The 20,600-nt window shown below is 39.8% G+C and overlaps 2 protein-coding genes across 2 annotated transcripts in view; one reads left to right on the plus strand and one right to left on the minus strand.

Annotated features, from left to right (window-relative positions):
- The first annotated feature begins 795 nt into the window (after window positions 1-795).
- On the plus strand, window positions 796-16,738 carry LOC100373325 (uncharacterized). The gene is made up of 7 exons (XM_002736172.4): window positions 796-999; window positions 5,324-5,445; window positions 11,267-12,870; window positions 14,944-15,075; window positions 15,231-15,363; window positions 15,551-15,718; window positions 15,988-16,738. Exons 2-7 carry the CDS (start codon window positions 5,373-5,375, stop codon window positions 16,179-16,181), a joined length of 2,304 nt encoding a protein of 767 aa, XP_002736218.2. The 5' UTR covers window positions 796-999; window positions 5,324-5,372; the 3' UTR covers window positions 16,182-16,738.
- The window catches only part of LOC100373478 (uncharacterized), a 31,713-nt gene continuing 27,696 nt past the window's right edge, over window positions 16,584-20,600 (minus strand). The window contains exons 10-12 of the mRNA XM_085507492.1: window positions 19,990-20,141; window positions 18,205-18,322; window positions 16,584-18,016 (exon numbers count right to left, since the gene is read on the minus strand). Coding sequence (XP_085363618.1) covers window positions 17,852-18,016; window positions 18,205-18,322; window positions 19,990-20,141 — 435 coding nt within the window. The 3' untranslated portion in view covers window positions 16,584-17,851. The remainder of the gene's footprint in view (window positions 18,017-18,204; window positions 18,323-19,989; window positions 20,142-20,600) is intronic.

The following is a 20,600-nucleotide window of genomic DNA, read 5'->3' on the forward strand; positions in this document are numbered from 1 at the left end:
GAGTTTGTCATTTGTAAAATATTAAGTCGGTAGCTTCTCATACGTACACCTTGTCTCGACGCAAATTGTTATGTTTGAATTTTGTAAAGATAATTCTTTTTCGTCTTGAACGCCAAGAATGTCACAGTGGTCTAGACAATTAGACGCGCGTCAGATCGGAATGATCGATGAAAATTGACGATATTTGCAAATTTCCGACCAACGGCTTCAATTAATCGGTGGAATGCCTGTAATATATGTGTCGCCATTGATGCGCCTTCAAGCCTCGCGCTGTTCAAAATATAGTCTAAGAGATAGGAGTTTTAATTCATTTGAAATTATATCAATATCAATGTCAAAGTCAAAAAACATAAACATTACAAAATCCATTGTGTCGGTGGACACTGATATAAACGGTCAACGGTAATGGACATCGACTTATGTGGAGAAGGCCATATTCTTGTTCGTCGCCGGGGGGAATTGTATTGTTCTGTGAATTGAAACTGCCAATGGGTGGAATTTTGTTCAAAGTCAAGGAAAAATGTTGGGCCTAAAGAAAAGAATGCTGTCTGAAGTACCGATCAACGCAGCTGAGATGACTTAGCCAATTGAATGACTCGTTGTCTGTTGCATTCAGAATGCTAATTGATACGTCACACCGGTTATTCGTTTCCATTCAAAAAAGAGTGCCCAAAACAAAAGACAATAGCATGTGAATTTAATTACAAATTCAGATTAACAAAGAAGTCCCTGCCCCAATACCCCCTCAGACAGCTGGACACTGAGCTTTGAGGCGACGATTGGTCAGTTTGCAGCAGATCGATTGGTCCACGCACGTGACATAGCAGTCTTAGTAGAAACGGGGTAAAAGTCAACGCATCCCTTTGCGTATACACTACTAGCAACGACAGGACTGTAGCTTGTCGTGGTTATCTTGGACGCTACGACAGACTGGCATTCTCCCGGTGATTTTTCAAGAAACACACAAGGTTAACAACGAGCACAATATACATATCATAGGTAAGATTTCTTCTTCTGGCCTTTCAGTTTCAACACTTGAAGTATGTATTCAAGAAAATTGGATCGCAAATATTTGTTTTTATTCTACAAAATACTGATTTGTTTTTTGGACCGACAGTTACAATTCATGTCGCCACTGTAAAAAACGATCAATACGTGCATCTTTACGTGTGGGCCAACTGTCAAAACTAAATTTGCCGTTTGTTTTGTAGCTTCCTCTACACTTTGCACCGAAAACCGTTCTTTTCTTATACTCGTATGAACAATATTATGGGCCATGTTAGTACCGCGACGGAATATAATGTTTATTATTCGAACGTTTAGGGGATGGGGATAACACATCTCGCATATTTAATTATCCCAGACTGGACTTGCATTTTCCAAGCTTCATCCAGTAATAGATGTATATACATTATTGAAGACGAAGTGGCAGACGAGAATTTGTGATCCAAATTTGGCGGCAACAAATTATTGCTCTTACTACTCCACGACTTACATTCTTGTCATCGTCGTCATCAGCCCTTTACAATTCTATAAGAAGGCGGAAGTTTTTTTTATTTTTTCCTCCTTACAATCGGGCCGTTTTTTGAAAAGAACAAAAAGAGGTCCTTGTTGGAGCGACCTTCTAGTTGCCCAACTTCTATTACTTCACCTTTGTCCGCCACATGTTTTAAAATAATTGCTGGTACATTGGAGTCATTAAAAAAAAACAGTGTCCATCTTTTTTGGTGCTTTGAGTTTGTTTATGACCATGACGAAATTGATCTCTGATACAAAACGGCTCCGTGTGTGCGAGAAGCTGTCACCGTTCAACTTGAGAGAAACACACTCGTACTTGTGACGTTTATATTCGGCGTGATTTGTTTTATGAAATCGAGCTGATAGCATGGATAACATGTATCCAGCATCAACGTCATAGTCAACTCGCGTCATAGTTTTCGTTTTGTCCGGTAAATTTGACCATCAATTATATCACCACTCTCAACATATAACTGGATATACAATATCCTTCAAGCGCGGTGGTCGTCGCGCAGCGCGTGTTCGAATTTCATGTAAATAAACAATGTATTTTACACGCGTGTTGTATACGTCGCTATGAGTCCCATATCGAACAGGATGCGGCACGACGACCACCGACCGCCCTTTAACCTTATTTTTTTATTCAACAGACAAGGAAATTTTCAAGCTAAAACAAAAATCTGAAAAAATAAATTTGTTTCGCTCGTTGTTCAAGTTCAAATAATTCCGTCAAATTGTTAAGAATCGTCGAATATTTTGAAAATTTGACTCGTTTTGCCAGATTTTGTTGATAAGCTGACTATTTATACTGATTGTTTTGCTTGTAATAGCTTTCCCGTCACACGGTATACGTATAAGTGTGCCCTCCTTTGCCATGTTCTAATCGCGTAGTTTCCTAACGCGGTATGTCCATTTTATTTGGGCAATTGTCCATCTGTGGCATGAAATAGACACACTATCCATTAACAACTTGTTAATCCAATATCGATGGGTTGTCATCCGTTGAGTATTTACGATCGGGCGCGGCGAAAAAACCGTTTGGGGGTCATAAAGTTACCCTTTATTGCGTGGACATTGTCGTTTTTTTCAGTCCAGTTTAAGTAATAAGGGAGCCACCTTGATATCCTTGAATTTGATCATAAATTTGATCATCGTATCTGGCTTTATTTGGCTGTCATTCGCCATTGTTGTCTGGAATGCGATCTTTTCTGTGGTCATTTCCGCACTGGTTGTCTTTGCCTAAATCACCGGATCTTGGTTGTCGCAAGTTGGTGTTAAATAGTTTAGAATTGTGTAATTTATGATAAGTTGATGTGCCCAATCGCGATGGACGCTCTGCGCGAGAGCTATTGGATTGTTAAGTGTTATGTACGAATGAGGTAACCACTGCTGGTGTCTGTGTAGTAGTAAAGCACCGCTCAATATAACCCGTGAAATGTATTCAACTTGATGCGTACAAAAATCACATATTGTACAAAAAAACACTTATCAACTACCAATACAAGTAGATTCCCAGCGATTGTACAGTACAATATCGCCAGCCTGTTTCCCGGTAACCCAGTGATGAAACAAAACAAATGTCGTGTGAAACGGTACAGCGTAACAGCGTACGTGATTTCAATAATTAACTGGCGAGCGATTGACACAATTTATTTTACAAAAAAAGTATCCGCGAGTGATGTACCTGCGTCTACGCAGGTGACACAAACTACCCCACCATGTGAGCAAGTAGACACTTGCATGGACGCCACGTAGCTTAGTAACGAAGATAGCACACTCGCCAAACATAGTGTTCGATGTCACAAATACTCCCATATAAAACTACTTTCAATAGATCTATAAAGATCGATTTTTACGAAGTAGTTAATGCTCATCATATAATGTACCCCAACGAACTTTTTTTTAGTTTGTTGCACAATCGATAGACATTGTTAATTGTGTGTGTGTGAATAACGACTTTTATAGTAGTACCAAAACCGATCGATCGATGAAAACTGGTATATCTTGAGTTTGTACGACGACAGTATATTGCACCCTTTTCTCACTTGGGTGTATTTCTTTATTTTACCGTTTTTTGGACCGATGCCAATGAATCCTAATTCTCAAATGTGATAGGTAAAAATAAATTGCAGTTTTGCGTCATTCGCTTAATAACATCGTGCTATAACGTGTATCTGTTTCATTATTCGATTTCCAACTCTCATACGAGTTGAACTTGTTCATTTTGTGAACAACTTCAGCCATTAACACCGTCTCAATTCACAGTCCAAACTGACAAAATCAAATTAGCACAGCTTGTTAATTGTTTTTTGAATGATAGACATGGTCGTCACCGTGGATCCAGCCCTTTTTTATATACAGTGGTGTGAAAACAGTCCCACACAATCTTTTTTGTATTATTTGCTGCATTCTAGCTCTTGCATATACTAAGGTACCATTCACGTAACCAACTTTTACACAGAATAACATATTAGGAAAACTTATTCTTATTTTGTTTTTGTTGCTAAAGATTAATGGCTACTTTAAAACTCGTTATTTTTTTTTCAAAAGAAAATACAAAACCCAGAAACTTAATAGGGTTACAGAATAAACACCACTTGCACTGGTTCGTGAGATTTACACACACAAACAATTGCGGCCGATGCTGGTTAAGCTACTTTGAATCACCCAACAAAGGACGAGACCCCCCCCCCCCAGCGGTACTGCTTGAACAGACTGAAGAGGGATTAATGGGAACTATTTTGTTTGCGTAATTTAACGGTATATGAGTTGAAACCAGCGATGAAGTATTACACCAAGGAGCTTTCCTCGCTCCATGATTACACCAAGCGCGCGCCGGTCAATCTAAATAGAAGGAAAGCCTCGGGTCGCAAGTCAATAATTAGGGGAATTTTGAAATCGACATCATGAGCCCCAGATTTTTGTCTCGGTGACTAATTTAAATTAAAGTACACTATGAATTTAATGAGATCGAAAGTCCGGTACATCATTCGACAATTTTAGGGATGGCAGCTAGGAAAAGACGGGTTGCCACATTACTCGTGCGTGCCAAATGCATTATCAATAATGTGCACTTGTAAACAAACGCACTGTTTACTATTATATTATTTCCTATAGTTATATCCACATACTTTTTCAGCATTTTTAAACTGATACCATGTGCAAAAGTAGTTGATAGTGTATGATTGGAGAATACAAAACACCCCTTAATTGTCAATGGTACGGTCCATTATCAACCAGTTGGCTTATCGGATTGGTATGTGTCACAATCAAGGACTTGTAATTAGTGTTTGAAAGGGGGAAGACTTATTTAGCGTAAGGCGCGCTTCGCTGGAATCACAAACTTGTACATGCGCTGATAGTCGGTAGTAGTTCATTGAACGAGCGGTGACGGCGGTCACTGTGTCAACATCAACTCTACGAGGAACATCTTTAGACTGAACTTTTGACCTTTTGTAGCGCAGGTAAGCCCGAGATGCTGTAGAATAGATGCGTCAGTTCTATGGACCAACCAGTGCCGTTCCCTGCCCGAAATCACTTTTGTTTTCAAATTCACTCTGCATATCAAGTGGGCCATTCTTGGCTCGTTATTGGTCGTTGTTTTAGTACAAAGCGCACTCGGTAATTGTACGCGAGTCAAGCGAACCAGAGATCTTATAAGAGCTTTTGGCGAGGAAAGTTTCAGTATACGCCAGCAAGCTCGTGGTCTCTTACACTTTCCATCTGCGAAATACTCAACGGACCTTCGTCTTATCATGATTGCGCAGTAATATTTACCGTCATTTGTTTTCTCTGTTGTTATCAGTGGATTTCAGGAATACATACAAGAATTACCGTTGTCAATACCGCCCAAGATGCCGAGAGCCTTTTTAGTCAAGAAGAAAAAACAACGCGTGGAGTCGATCGCAGAGGAACTAGCGAAACTAGGTAAGGAAACTGATTGATATGAACAGTGAACCTGGAGACGGGGACCCGATCTTCGGCACCTGGGGTCGGACAAATTATATGTATTTTGACAGGGACATGAACAGATATTAGCTTAGATGCTGTACAATTGTGGGTTACGTAGGACTTGTTCAGAATTATGCACATTTGCGTATTTTGCTTCAGTGTCCACGCGTTTACTGACGGGTTTTGGTTGAATGCTTCCTCAACATTGTTGCGTACCGTTTTACAGTAGCGACATGTTGTAGGGTGTTATTTTTTCCCTACATTATATGGACACTTCTTTATTTCGTTAATTCCTGAAACACTCCAGTCTGTTGTAAAATATGCAAAGACGGGGGACAGTGCAGGTGTTCTATCAATGTTCCTGCAGTATTATATAGTCAGTGACGGGCCACCAGTATACAAATTTAACCAAAAGCTTGAAAATAACTGAGCATATTATTTTTAAAGATTAGAATTTTTTTGTAGTTGGGGGAGAACCGCCGTACTCGTATACCGCGCTGTTTGTGTTGCCCGATTTTCTCTTGTTGAGATGCATGGCGTTACATTTGCCACAATTGTTGCTATGGGATACCGGCATTCGATAGACCCCTATTAGATTCCCCTTGTTCGTAAAGAGGTAACGTTTTGAAAAAGCCAATTCAGACCCCTCTGACCTTCTCCGTGTTATTTTTCCGTATATGACAAAAGCACTGTGACTTCACTTGCGTGAGTTGGCGGTTTTGTTTGAAACCAAACACCTGTTGAGATTGGCGTAGGTATTTTCAAATTTTGTGCAGTAATTCGCAGGCTAATTCTGCATTTGGTTTTTTTGTCCGCGGACTCGCACCCTGAAAAAATGTCCGATTAAGTTAAAAGGTTAATGGCTTATTCAAATTAGTATAGTCAGTCGGTCAGTTGCAAGTTTCAACGGTGGGCACTGGAACAGTGGCGTACGTGACAATACATCTGACGACATTTCACCTGGCGGTGCGTTTACCACGGTATATCAAATGAGATTAGCTGGCGCGTATTCGACGTATCTTAATAAAAGATCCCTGAACATGTGGATGCACGCAACGTATCTAACACGGAATACACCAAGTGGAAATCACTCTACAAGACAATTTTAATTTCCGTTGTTTAGTTCCTTTGTCATGTAAACTGTTACTGTTAAACAAAGGGACATACAGATCAGGCATAATCACTTGGACGCCAATGTTTCTAAGAAACTTTCTTGAACATACTAGTAATAGTTTTCGAATGTGTTCTGCCTTTTGAAACGGGTACGGGCCATACATTGCATCTTTGAGGTTGAGTTGAACGTACGGCCGCTACGTGCAGCGGTGCCAAATCAATACTGTAAACTGTATTCAACTTTTTCTTTTATGTCATCTATTTCGCTTTTCATTACATTTTTCTTTTAGTAAAAACCCCAATCGCTAGTCATATCGCGGGCAAAATATTTCTACTCCATCCCGATTAAATAGTGTGGTCATTCAGTATGTCCCTTATTTGTTTTCTAATCGTAATAACAACGTTTGCTTGAAATAGAAGATTACAGTTTTTCTGTAAAAAAAAAAAAAATACCAGCTTAAATTTCATCAGTTGTACTGCTACACCACACGGTATGGCCTTGGTCATTGTTTTCTGTTTCGCCGAACACGATCAGCAATTTAATTGATACGATGACATCGAGAAATGCACACGAAATACTGTTTGTCCGATCTCATCGATCATCCTAGTAGGTCATGGGTCAATTTTCTTTTCCTGAGAATACAGTTTTCTCAACCTTCATAGATTAACTCCCGACTCTAAAGTAAAACAATACACGACGAGCGATTCCACAATCACAGATCTATTAGTTTCGAGAGTTATTTTACCGTCTTTTTAAAAATCAAGTATCAGTGTTTTTTTGTTTCTTTTCCTAACGTCGGAATGCACAAACGCGCATTCACACCAGTGATGTTGCTGAAACATGTTCGACTTCTCGTGCATAATGACCTCCTTGACTTGCGGACAAAATGGTATTCGCCCAGTGGGGGATACACACGGCAAGGAACTCTCATTGCGGTGGTTATGACTACCGACCACCTGTTGATAAAAGCTAATGTACAGTTGTCGTACACGAAGACAGCAGATGCCACCACAAATCCGCTATATACATCGGGGTATTGTGTCGAGCTTATAGTATTAATATAGATTATTATAGTTCGATTTTTATAATATGTACATTCATACACGAGGTGGAAAATGAACTTGGACTGACAAAGTTATTTGAATCGCCGATCATTCTCTGTACTAGTAGCCGGTACGCACTTATTAAATGCTGTCATGCTATCTTCACACGTTATTGCAATTACAAGCACCTGACGCGGATTTGATAAAATAAGATAGACACACTTATTCTGATTTTTTTCCAGCGACATGATTCGTGTCACCATTGAACACCTCGGTATTGAAGAAAGAACCGTCCCATCTCGCGCTGCTACGCCAATTGCCGAGTTCCTTGTGTTGTATAATCTTGAGTCGGGATTACAGTTAAACAAGGCACCACAACTGTCCCATCTGGTCAATAACGCCAAAATATTTCACGGTGATTTCATCCCCCCAAAAAAACACCCACTGCAGCTTTATACTGTACTATAATTGTGAGCCTGGTCAGTATTAGTTATTGTACTCGAGTTGCAAATACTAGCTTGTAACCCGGGCAACGGTTTCTCTCAATTAGCACATTATTGAGTTCTTCCCGATCTGTAAGGTTCTGTCTAATCATTTATTGCGAAGCCTATACAAATGGAAATCGTGAAACAATGGCCTTTGGTGGCGCGTTTGAAAAGAGATACTATGACCTGATTGTGTACATGTGCGTTCGTGTGTGTGAGAGTGAGCGAAGTTCCCACAACTGTCGACGGTCTTGTGTTGTCTCTTCTATAATCAACATAGCATAGCCCCCAGCTCACATACGAGTTATAAAAATGATGACCAAGTCACAATGTCAATTTCATGAGTAGAGTTCCCAAGACAGTTGCTCCAATCACTCTGTAATTTCGAAAATGCTGCTCGGAGGATGTACAGAAGTGACACCGGGAGACTTGGTTGTTGTAGACCACAACTTATCTAAACTGGTTGTATTTTTTCGAGTTACGAGCAAGCTTTATTGATTTGAAGAGCTAAACGTTAGGATAGTAACAACGATTCAAATAGAGGGCGTACTCCTGACCGTTTTTTTTTATTAGATGTTCCCCGTAATACAGCGAAATACAAAAAAAAAACGTACTCGATTCGGTCTTGGTTGAACTTTATCAGTGACAAGTTTAAGCACACTATATAGTATTGATCTTGATTTAGAAAGCTCATTAACTTCTTAATATCCAAATAATAGAATATAAAAGGTGAGTTTAACCCATATAAGCCGACAATATAGGGTTAAATATCTGAATAGCAACAGCGATTCCATTTATTAAAATGCGCGCATTTCGCCGTACTTTGAAAAGACAAAACAAAGCCTGATACAGGTTTACAGAGTTCAGCTGTTGCCACTATTTATTCATTCAGTGTTACTCTCCTGTTACCATGACGATGTGGGAGGTTGTAGCTTAATTGATGACATATCATACACTTCAAATCCTGTGTTTAAAAAGAGAATTTGAAAAAAAAATCCATTTACTGTCGAAAAATATACTGACACTTTGGAATGCAAGTATACTTTATTCGGCGTGTGCCTTTGTGTTCTACCGTGACGTTCAAAGCCAACGTCTGTTGATTCAGGTTTTTAAGTGCTCTGTTTTTATTTACACATGACCGTTTGGTGAAACGCACAAGTAAAAGTGAGCTATGTACACATAGGATATAAGTTGAGGAGAGAGTATATTGTTACAGCCCTTGTTCTTTTGGGCCTGGCAATTTGTTTGACCCGCGGATGCCCTCGGTTAATGTGTACTCTGTACACTGTGGACACAGTTTGGAATCAGACGATCAGTCATACTCGACATTGACAATGAGTAAAGACAGGCTTGGCGATCCGAATTCATTTTTATGACAAAAAAAAAGAGTAGCGAAACGAACATGGCTGCTTTCAAACTGAAACATCGTGGTCAATTTCGTCTTGGTCTACCAACGGAGCCTTCAAAGCTGAAAGGTGTGTACATGATCGTTATTTGCCGAAGGCAGGTATTCGCGCGGGGGGGGGGGGAGGCATTTTCTCGATATTGACTGCAATATACTTAGTACACTCGGTTTTGACGTTCTTCTTTCACTCAACATACACACCTATGTTTGAACGAAAAAAAGGTGTTCGCATTTAAATAATCGTACTTTGTCACTATTGGATCCGGATTTTGTGGTTTAATTTTTTCGATTACTGTAGTGCAGTATTTTTCCGTAGAAAACGCGGCCATTGTGTTTCAGTAGTAGATCGAAAGCAAATTCGCCGATAAAAATGCCACCAGACATGTTTGAAGAGACGCACTTCTATGCAGCGATTGAAATAACTATCAACATTATAAAACCGAAATTGAACTTAAATATTCAACATTGCTACCGGTTTCTTGGCATTTTCACTGAATTGTTCAAAACTCTTACTTTAGCGATGCGCTAGAAATAGTTAGTTTTGTAGTCATGTGTGGGCACGTTCTTACACGGGCACCCGAGAAACTCTCAACCCACAATGCAATGCATGTGCACCTCGCTGCCGTATACCAGTCAAAATTATCAGTCACATTGTCTCAGCGCCAACGGTATGTTATATATATTCCAATTAAAATACCGGCACTATGTATACCGGGTTTCCAAGTATACTTTGCCTCGGTTTGTGATCCTTGCTAATATAAAGTTCTCACGGTAGTAATTTTGGATGGAATTTTTTTAGGGGGTGGGTGGGTGGGTGGGTGAGTGTAGTAAAAAGTCGCATCAACAAATGACAGTTCGCTGGTTACCAAAAGTCGCAGGATTCTGCGTCGCTCTGTAATACGTCACCTTCGACGATCAGCATTCTATTTATCCAACTGATTCTGAGTGTATGAAAGCATCGTGATCTTACCAAGCGCCCGTTGCGTTAACTCTTGAAAAAGTCAAATGTATTACTATATATCATTAGCTGGATAGTTCAGCATTTCCATGGCAACACGATTCCGTGGTGTTTTTTCCTTCTCACAAGTACGACTGATTCAAAATTGTACGACGCGCAGGCTAATGCGTTTATGTTTGGGAAGGGTTGCCTCCCCAGTCACCTCATCGACAACAGAGGAAAAAACAACACAGCTGGGAACAGTCGTTCTAGGCGTTACCATTTCTCACAGCAGCTGGGAACATGTTTTTATCAACGGGATAGGGATGCTCATACAGCATTTTGGGTTAATTTTAGCTTTGGGGATTTGCGCGGGTACCCTTAAGAGCCATTTAAACGCCGCTTTTTCTTGTTCTCGATATCCAAAATATCGACTGAGGCGCTGACCCTCAGTCTTGTATACACATGGTTCATATCTGAACACATCGGTACCAACCCGCGACACAGACTTCAGCACGCTATGGGTAATTATTCCCTCTACTGACTGTTTTCCCACCGTACGAATTTTGGTATTATTAATAACTTTTACCACAGCCGCGGATCCCATTGTTTTGATTGGTTCGTTGCGTGCAAGGGAGTACGGGGAGTGGCTGCTTTCTCCCGTTATTCATATTTGTGGCTATTAATGTATTTAGCGGCTAGTCTCTGTTGCACAACGCTGACAATTACTTCTCATCTCGCCAATTTACGTTGATTTACCAAACATGCTCTTCACGCGCTTATATTTTCCTTATTTTTCACGTGTTTTAACAGAGAACCAGGAAAGCCGAAGCGGAGGCTCGAGCGATGAAGCATGTGGCGACGACTCTGGCACTGCACCGCTTGTCATCGCAGAAGCGCCGACGCAAAGTGATGACGGCAACAACAAGAGGAATGATAGAATACGGGATGAAGAGAGGATGCGAAAGCTTGAAGAAATTATTGAAAGTCGATTGAAACCGACGTTGTCACGAGCCTGTGTTACCGGAGATACGGCAACATCGGGTAGTGATAAAAAAGAGCATTCTTTAGAGAAAAGCAGCGTTGATGCGAGCAAGAAAGTGCACAGTACAACAGATGGAAAGAATACTGCTCTCGGCCAAACCAAATCACGTCCCCCTCCGCTATTAAAAGTATCTCCCGGGTCAGCCTTCGAGAAAGTGATTTCGCCGCACTTTTTCCAAAAGGCGCCAACTACACTCGCACCGCCGCCACCACTGGAGCCATGCGATGGCCACTCTCAGCTGTTTTATCGCGGGAAGGTTTCACCGTCTTCGCCAAAGAAAGTGTCGCCCACTTACGAACAATCCATGCCACCTTTCGTGATGACCCCGATCCCGATTCCGGCATTATATCGAAGCGCATCCCAAGAAGCCCTAAACCTGTCCCGGCGCCCGTCGAGAACTGATTCGGAATCCAGCGACGTGTCTCGAGACTGTAAAAGCAAGAGCACAAGCCCAGAGTACATCACCAAGAAAAAGTATATACTGGAGCGCAATGGCAGACCATACGATGTTCCGTCGGTTGAGTTGATTAACGGAGGAAAGTACATGCAGCCACCCGTCTTAACGTCACATTCGCCGACTGAAATATCACCAGTTTTTGCACCGAGTAGAAGCCATGCATTTCCCTACCCGGGTTTCTACATAGATCGAGCCAGACCCGAACCGTTTATGTTCACTCGTCACAACCCCATGATGCAGAATGGATACGTCTCATTTGGTCTTCGTAGAGGTAGTTTTATAGAAAGGGATCCTATCCACCATCACCCTACACAAGAGATACCCTTGAATCTACACCAGAATACGAAAACAGAAGCAAAACAGGAGCCAGATTTCCCCCGAGAGGCGATGCACCACAAATACGAGATGAATGACATCAATAGTAACGACACCAGTACTGTGTCACAATACGCCGACATGCCCGTTACGGGTGACTCTAAAGTTAGGATCGATGGTGAAGATCCCGAGAAGCTGCAGCCGAAAAATATTAAAGTGAACGGCATTGCCTTAGACCAGTTGATCGCGATGCAAAATACAGTTCCTGCGAAGAGAAATGGCAAAACGGTCGCCAGACCACCGATCATGGGGGTAGAGTACACGCAGAACGGCACTGATATGCGATTACGCGACATGATGGAGAAAGACGAGGCCAACATCACAAGGGGAGAGTCATGGACAGAAGAGGGGGATGAAAGAGACAGTAGTCATGGCGATTCGGAAGAGATGAGCACTTGCGACGAGGGAAGTATCACGTCTACCAGCGCAGTTGCGGATGACCACGGCGAAGAGGACAAAACATCGCCACAGAACAGGAAATACGTATGCGACGTTTGTGGCAAGGGCTTTAGTAGAAGCAATACACTTGTCACTCACAAGGTGAGCCGGGTTACCATTTAGTTTCATAATTTGTATACAAGAATAAAATAGGTTTACTGCGTAAGCTTGTTACCGATCTGTGGTGGTTTCGCCATTCAGGCGGACGGAAAACAAAATGAACCATTGCATTATATAATACAGATAATAGTACAGTCCTTACTAACTGGGCATACCGATAAAAAAAAGAGGGGGGACAATATATCAGTTGGGATCATTTTCGTCTTTACTAATACAAATAAGAACAAAACATTTTTATCTCTATGCATGTACATATCAGATTGTTTTTACGGCATGTTTTTGTTTTATTCTCGCAAACTTGTTTTCAGATTCATATTTAAAATTCAACTTGTATAAACTTTAGTTATACTACTAGTAGTATATTCAGTAAAAGTGCATAACTGGGTATATTGTTTAAAACGCTTTAATTACTAAAATTTAAAATTATAAATTTATTCACTTTAATGTTATTGACACCGTCTGTGTGGTGACTGTGGCGTTACTGAAGCGCGAAACGCATTGTCACGGGGTGCGTAAGTTGACACTGGTATTTAAATGACGAAAAATATCTGCTTGGATGTAGCACTGGTTCTCTACAATCGTAAAACCAATGTGTTCAATTCCGCCGCAGTAACGGCGATGAAAGATTTCGTTTTATCCTCCATTCCGTGCCCCTTCCACACACTCGGACATTGAAGTTCCACCGTTATTAATGACGAAAAGGAAATCCATACAACAACCCCAAAATATCCGCTTAATGTGCATATCGCATGAGAATATTTCTCTTTCCATACTGAAACCGAATTGTTGCAATGTGCTTAAAATAAAACTCGTGTAGATTCTGCTCTTAAAAAGACTAACTGAAAATCCCTAAGATACCAGTAGAAATTATCGAACGGGGATATAAGTACCATATATATAAACCCGATAAACATGAATATTGATGTATTTTAACGACAAAAAGTGGTGATAAATATTAAAAAAAAAAGATAAATTAATACGTACAGGCACTAGTTGGCGATAGCCCGAGTTGAAAAAGTTATAAATATCGATTGTTTAAGTCGCACCGTGGTGGATGTAACTTATTCAGTGGATATGAACAGACTTAAGGATGAACCCAAAAGCTGCGTTAACAAATGCGATACAATTAAAAGGCAGAGTAGTAAAGTAACGTAACGTATGTGGATGCTAATCGTATACAGGTCGTGGCGATAACGATATTTTTTTTTTGGCTCTTATATACAAGATATAAATATATATAAATTAGTCCACCTTCTGGAATACTGACTCACGACACTCGTCACGCAAGCGCGGATGATTTTTAATAATAATAAAAAACACACCAACACGTTGCGTGCGAGTACCTATTCTATTTCAGTCCCAATTGCATTGTTGTTAATTGGCCATGTGATATACACATTTCGTTCGTCCTCAAACGCGTGCATGTTTTGTTTTACATTTTGCAATCTGAGTTTAAAGGGCGGCAGTCGTCGCGCCGCGTCCTGTTCGATAGGGGACTCATAGCGACGTATACAACGCGTGTGAAATGCATTGTTTATTTACGTGAAATTCGAACACTCGCTGCGCGACGATCACCGCGCTTTAACAAGAAAAGTTTTTCGGACATTAGCCTGTCCTTTCAACATCCCTATCTCAGTAGAAAACCAGTAAACAGACACCTTATCATGGCGAATTTCAAATCTGTTAGAACACAAGTTGAGATGATTTTAATTAATCATAATTTTTTTAATTAAATGAAAATATAGATGTTTTTTAGTTTAGAAAATTTAAATTTTAAAGGGGCTTAACTTTTTGTGGGATTAGCATGTGTTGCTGCGTTTATTTCTCAATATTTAATGCCAGATTACAACTGATTGATTGATTGATCCTGGGTGTGCGGACTTATTGTATGGATTAGGATAGACACAGTTGAGGGGCCCAGTTCTTATTTCGGAAGATGGATGGATTGATTGATTGCGAAGTATCCCAGACGCGAGTTCAGTGTAGCTGGTGGGACACTCTCGCCCCTTTCTTTCTTTGAGATTTGTATATTAACAAACATTTGTCATTTTTCAGCGTATCCACACAGGTGACAAGCCATTCAAATGCGAAGACTGTGGCCGAGCGTTCCGACAACCTGGTAACCTAACCCGTCACCGACTGACTCACACCAGTGTCAAGCCATATGTGTGTTCCCAGTGTGGAAAGGTGAGAACAACAATAATTTTCTTACCCACAATGCATCATGATCAGGTCAAAATAACGCGACATTACAAGTTATCCATTTTGGTTTGACCCCAGCAATATACAAGCGAAACATAATCGTTTTTTAATAGTATAATCTTATTTATTTTTTATTTCAGGCTTTCAACCGAGCTTCTAATTTGCATACGCACATGCGCACTCACACCAACTACAAACCATTCGTCTGTCAGTACTGTGGAAAAGGTTTTCATCAGAAGATTGATATGAAAATACATTCATACACCCACACCGGTAAGTTGAATTACGTCGTCTGCTTGCTTTCCCGCGTTCTTTTTTTCGAACTCTGCGTCTGGAAATGCAACACAGCCCTCATTGGCGTATTAAACGTGCCAAATGATTCGGGTTTCATTTGTACACATCATGTGGGAGTTTGGTAAACACACGATAGGAATGATGTTCTTATTAAATCTTGTTGTAGGCGAAAAACCACACAAATGCAAGAAATGTGGACGAGGATTCAAGCAGTTAACCCACCTGACCTATCACATGAGGACTCACTCTGACGTCAAGATGTATACGTGTTCGTATTGTGGGAAAGGGTTCAACCAGAAAGGCAATCTCCAGGCTCATATCTACGGCCATACAGGTGAGACAAAGTATTGAGAGTTTATGAAGGGCGATCACTTGATTCTTCAGGAGGGGACTCCCCGGTCTGATTACGCTTTCGTTTCCTTGGCATTGCATCATCGTTAACTTGAAAAAACTCGGTTTATAAGCGAATCACCTGCCTCGTTTCGCACTGAATGTTTTTCCCATATTTTTGGCCCATTTGTTTCGTTCTTCTTGCATGAAACTACACTGTCTTATCTTCAAATCAATGGTATATCATTGTTTTTGTGTTATTCTAAATTCTAGGTGAACGACCCTATAAATGCGAGATATGCGGCAAAGGTTTCACTCTTGCAAGCACTCTGAATACTCACCGACGAACCCACGCCGACAAGAAACCCTTCATCTGCAAGTACTGCGGGAAAGACTTCTACCAGAAGAACGCTCTCAAGAGCCATCTCATAGCCTCGCACCCGTACACAGGCGAGAGTTTGCTTTGAGATTTACTAAGACGTTGTCATACGATTTTTCAAAATTGTTGCAAATATTACTGAAAATTTATCTGGCTGATACAACCAGTTGCGCAATACTTATGTTAATTTTGAACTGGGTTATTAAGTTTATTATTATTATTATTAAGTTCTTTTATTTGAATCTAAAGTTGTTCACAAGGGCAACACTAAATGATTACAAAACAAATCCAACTGATTGTAGTGTTTCCTACTGTTTAGCGAGATTAATTGAATGGTGTGAATTTCCATCAAATGGATACTTCTTAACAAACTAGGTTTGAGAAAAAATATACTTTTTGATATTTTGTTTCCGTTTTGTTCAAACTCACTTGTAGCTTGGTTGGCGATTTCCATGGCATCCTTATTTTTCCAACGTTCATTCAAAATTTCGAGGCAGTTCATACTATTAGCTTTATTTATTTCACAAACAGAATTTATTTCCATGTCACTTGTGAATGTACAAATGAAACATTGGTTTTGTTTGGTGGTTCAATCTGAACTATTCAGGTGAGATTACATTATAATAAAAGAGTATCTGTGTCAAATCATTTTTATCATTACTTATTTGGGACAGAATACGTGTTTAAATGCGTACAACATGTTGATTGCAAGTACGGCCAAGCCCGTGAAAGAAATGGTTTCTCGGACTCGGTCAGAAATTTTGGCTGAAAATTTTTTTTTTCTATCGCTGTTTAAGCTTATTAAGACTAGTGATGTTGTTGGCCAATTCTTTCCACTGGTCCCGACGTGCATTGCGAAGGGCGAGTGACTGATCCTACCGAAGTAATTTGCTGCCATCGTTAGCCTCGTTCCCAGACATGTAATTAATTATCTGTAAATTGTTGAAAGTGAATTTTGCACTTCGAGGCTGAAAGTCAAATAAGCAATTAATTTATAGTGTGCTATTTTTGTTGACTGTGTAAATAAACGAGTTTAAACGAAATAAATATTTCTTTATTACACTTTTGTGGCAGACTATCGCGTGGTCGTAGAGTGGTCCTGCCAACGTGACGTATTCTTTAAAGGCAGTTTGTTCAAATTTTCATGTTTGCAGAATTTAATTTCTCGAAATGTCGACTTACCGTCGTATTAGAAGTGGTAGATCATGTTTTAATGGTTGAAATGTCGACAACACTCGCAGTTTTCTTAATTTTGTTTGTAGTATGAAAGACAATAAATCACGCCGCTAGAACCACCCTATAACTTGCGTTCTCATAGTTCTCGGTTTCGGTCAGTCGACCTGTAGATCAAAGCCTGTAGCCTATAGGAAAGTAATTTTCAATTGGTTCGACATCATTTTAAACAATTTTTTTAGAAAAAATGCATAAAAATAGACAAAACGATTATAGAAACAAATATGGAGTTCAAACGTCAATTAAGATTGGGTTTGGCCTCTGACCCGGACTGATAAGCTATGGTGACTTGAGTACTTTCCGTATACGACCATTTTCATTCTATCATTGCATCCTTGTCTTATTGAGATACAGTTGTAAATACTAGTAATAATGTTAGAGTAGCATCGCTTATACTCCATCGTTACAAAGCACAGTGACTACTACCAGTGCTGCAACGTTCGGCTTCATCACTGTTATGAACAAGTGCCCACTAGAACGAGAACCGCGACGACCTTGCCACCAGCGGTGGGATTCAATCCTGTATCAATGCATCGCCGACTCCGCCTCCGCAGCCAGGGTTTCCTCAGTTTGTTCTTCTTTTTTGATATCCTCCATGCTATCGTAAGAGGGCGCTGTTGCGGTCATCGGACCCTTCTTTTTGATGTAGATGACATTGAATATAATCACTAATACGGCCACTAATGTCCACTGAAACAAATTACAAAAAAATAACCTTCGATGAATTATATTTCACCAGTATAACGATTACAGTGAAATAGAGGAGATGTCCACGCCACGCCGTGTTTGATATGGGTGCCATTCGATCGGTTTACACGAAATTTAAACACGTTGCTCGACGGTAAGCAGTCTATAAATAAAAATAAAACTAGGTTTACCTGTACAACACAACTGAGAAGACCGTCACTGGTTACTCTGTACCAGTCGGGATTATTATGTATTTGGTCTAAAGCAAACCAGACTAACAGTGCTGCGACTTCTATTGGTGCAAGAAATCTAATAAAAATATGAGAAACATTGGTTAACGTTGACAGTTCAGTGTTATGTGATAAAATTTGTCATTTTGTTCATCCGACATTTTGTAGCTAGTATTGCTATCATACTCACTGGGTTATCCTCCAAATATCTATTATACTGTAACTTCACGGGTATTTTTTTTATTTTATTTTATTTGTACCGCCACGGAAACCTTTTGTTGTGAGATGAATGTTTGCACGAGCCGGGAACTGAGACTATGCGCGTCTTGGAACTAGTCTAAAATTTGCGCTGACGCAAGCGCGCATGATAACCCGAACTTATCCATTTCTTGATTACACGCACCGTCGAAACATTAATTAATTAATTAATTAATTAGCCTAAGTGGGGCATGTCGAACTGTGCTCCCCATACATAAAATCAACGACACGCATGAAACAGACGCACGGCTGTAAAAAATAACTAAATGCATAATTGGCGGGTAGATATAATTCGTTTCAATCATTTGTTGAGCTAAAAAAACTCCATCAATCACCCGATCGACGTAATCCTTTGTCTGGGTGATATTTTACGTGGCCCAACTACTGTAAAAAACTTTATTTTCGCTTGGAATTAATCTTCTCTATTTTCGCTGAATGAATGAATGATGATGATTCAGTGAAAATAAAATCCCTCGCATATATCTTTTTTCCTATATTTTACATTCAACTTGTCAAAAACCAGTGAAAATAAATTCCATGCAAAACACCCAAAAAGTCTTTTCAGTGAAAGTTAATTCCAGATAAAATAAAGTATTTTACATTAACAGTTATAGAGACACATATCGTCAAAACACGTGCGAATTCCGTCAGACGTCATATTACTACAACCAGTAAAAATTATATAGAATTGCAACTGGAGGTATAAAGTTAAAGCGTAACATTTGGTAAATGTAGCGTTACATGTAGTACGACACCACCTTTGACCTGAAACCTCCGCCCTTCCGATAAGACATGCAATGTACATCTAGTGAGGTTCACGGAGAATATTTCCCGTTCAGTTGTGGAAGAATACATGTAGTTTGAATTGAAATTGACATGTGTAAACAAACATAACAGTAAAATATTTTCAATTGACCTAAATAAATTGAGGGCTCACCGATCTTATAATAATTTAGAGCTTTCGAAATGACCAATAATTTTAAATACCGCAAATATTTTGGGGGTTTAAGGCTATGGAGATATTATAAATGAAGCAAAATACCCATTCTTGATTCGAAGGAGAGTGTTTTACATGTGACAACAAATAAAAAGTTGCATCATCAATAAGAAAGTTTCTGTTAAAACAACGTGTCATTTAGTCAACATGTCATGGAATAATCAACGCTATGCAATACAAGTCAGGGCATATTCTGTAAAATTACCATGGAAATGCATGTACCGGTTTAGTGAAAAGAAGAAAAAAGACCAAAATCAGTTGCAAATGATCAACTTTGATCACCGATTCATTATCTGAGTTTGTGAGCATAATGCTGCAGAAACTTTGTTTCGTTCACTAAATTACAGGGGAGCATACGCTAAGTAATTTGGCAATGATGTCAATATAAAAGTGCATTCGCCAAGTTTAACATTCATTACAATTCCAGCCGGGACGTCTTCTTCCATGGCTTACTACCTTACTCAGTTAATTACACGACACAATACACTTACTTGATTATCCACTCCCATAGTTTTGGCAGATGCCAGTCATTGGTGCTGAAATCATTGATCAGAATCGACCTGAATTTGCTCGATCCGTATCTCCATACCAAATAAATGAAAGCAATGCCCGATAAAAGCAATGCATAGCTCCACACTAGATCCTAAAGAGGAACAAACACAAATACACTAATGTAGGCACAGTATTATAACTATGAAGCGCCACGGGTGTCTTGCTGGCGCGTCGTGTTCGATATGGGTCCCATGCGAAGTATAAAACGCGTGTAAAGTACATAACTATATTGACACTGCAACATGATATGCATCACATTGACATAGTAACATGCATTAAAATATATTGATACTACAACATTAAATGAACCACATTGACATAGTAACATGAAATACAAGATATTGACACTACAACATGAAATGAACCACATTGACATGGCAACATGAAATACAAGATATTGACACTACAACATGAAATGCATCACATTGACATAGTAACATGAAATACAAGATATTGACACTACAACATTAAATGAACCACATTGACATGGCAACATGAAATACAAGATATTGACACTACAACATGGAATGCACCACATTGACATAGTAAC

Source organism: Saccoglossus kowalevskii, chromosome 14 (assembly GCF_978046115.1).
Source record: "Saccoglossus kowalevskii chromosome 14, keSacKowa6.1, whole genome shotgun sequence".
NCBI lineage: Eukaryota > Metazoa > Hemichordata > Enteropneusta > Harrimaniidae > Saccoglossus > Saccoglossus kowalevskii.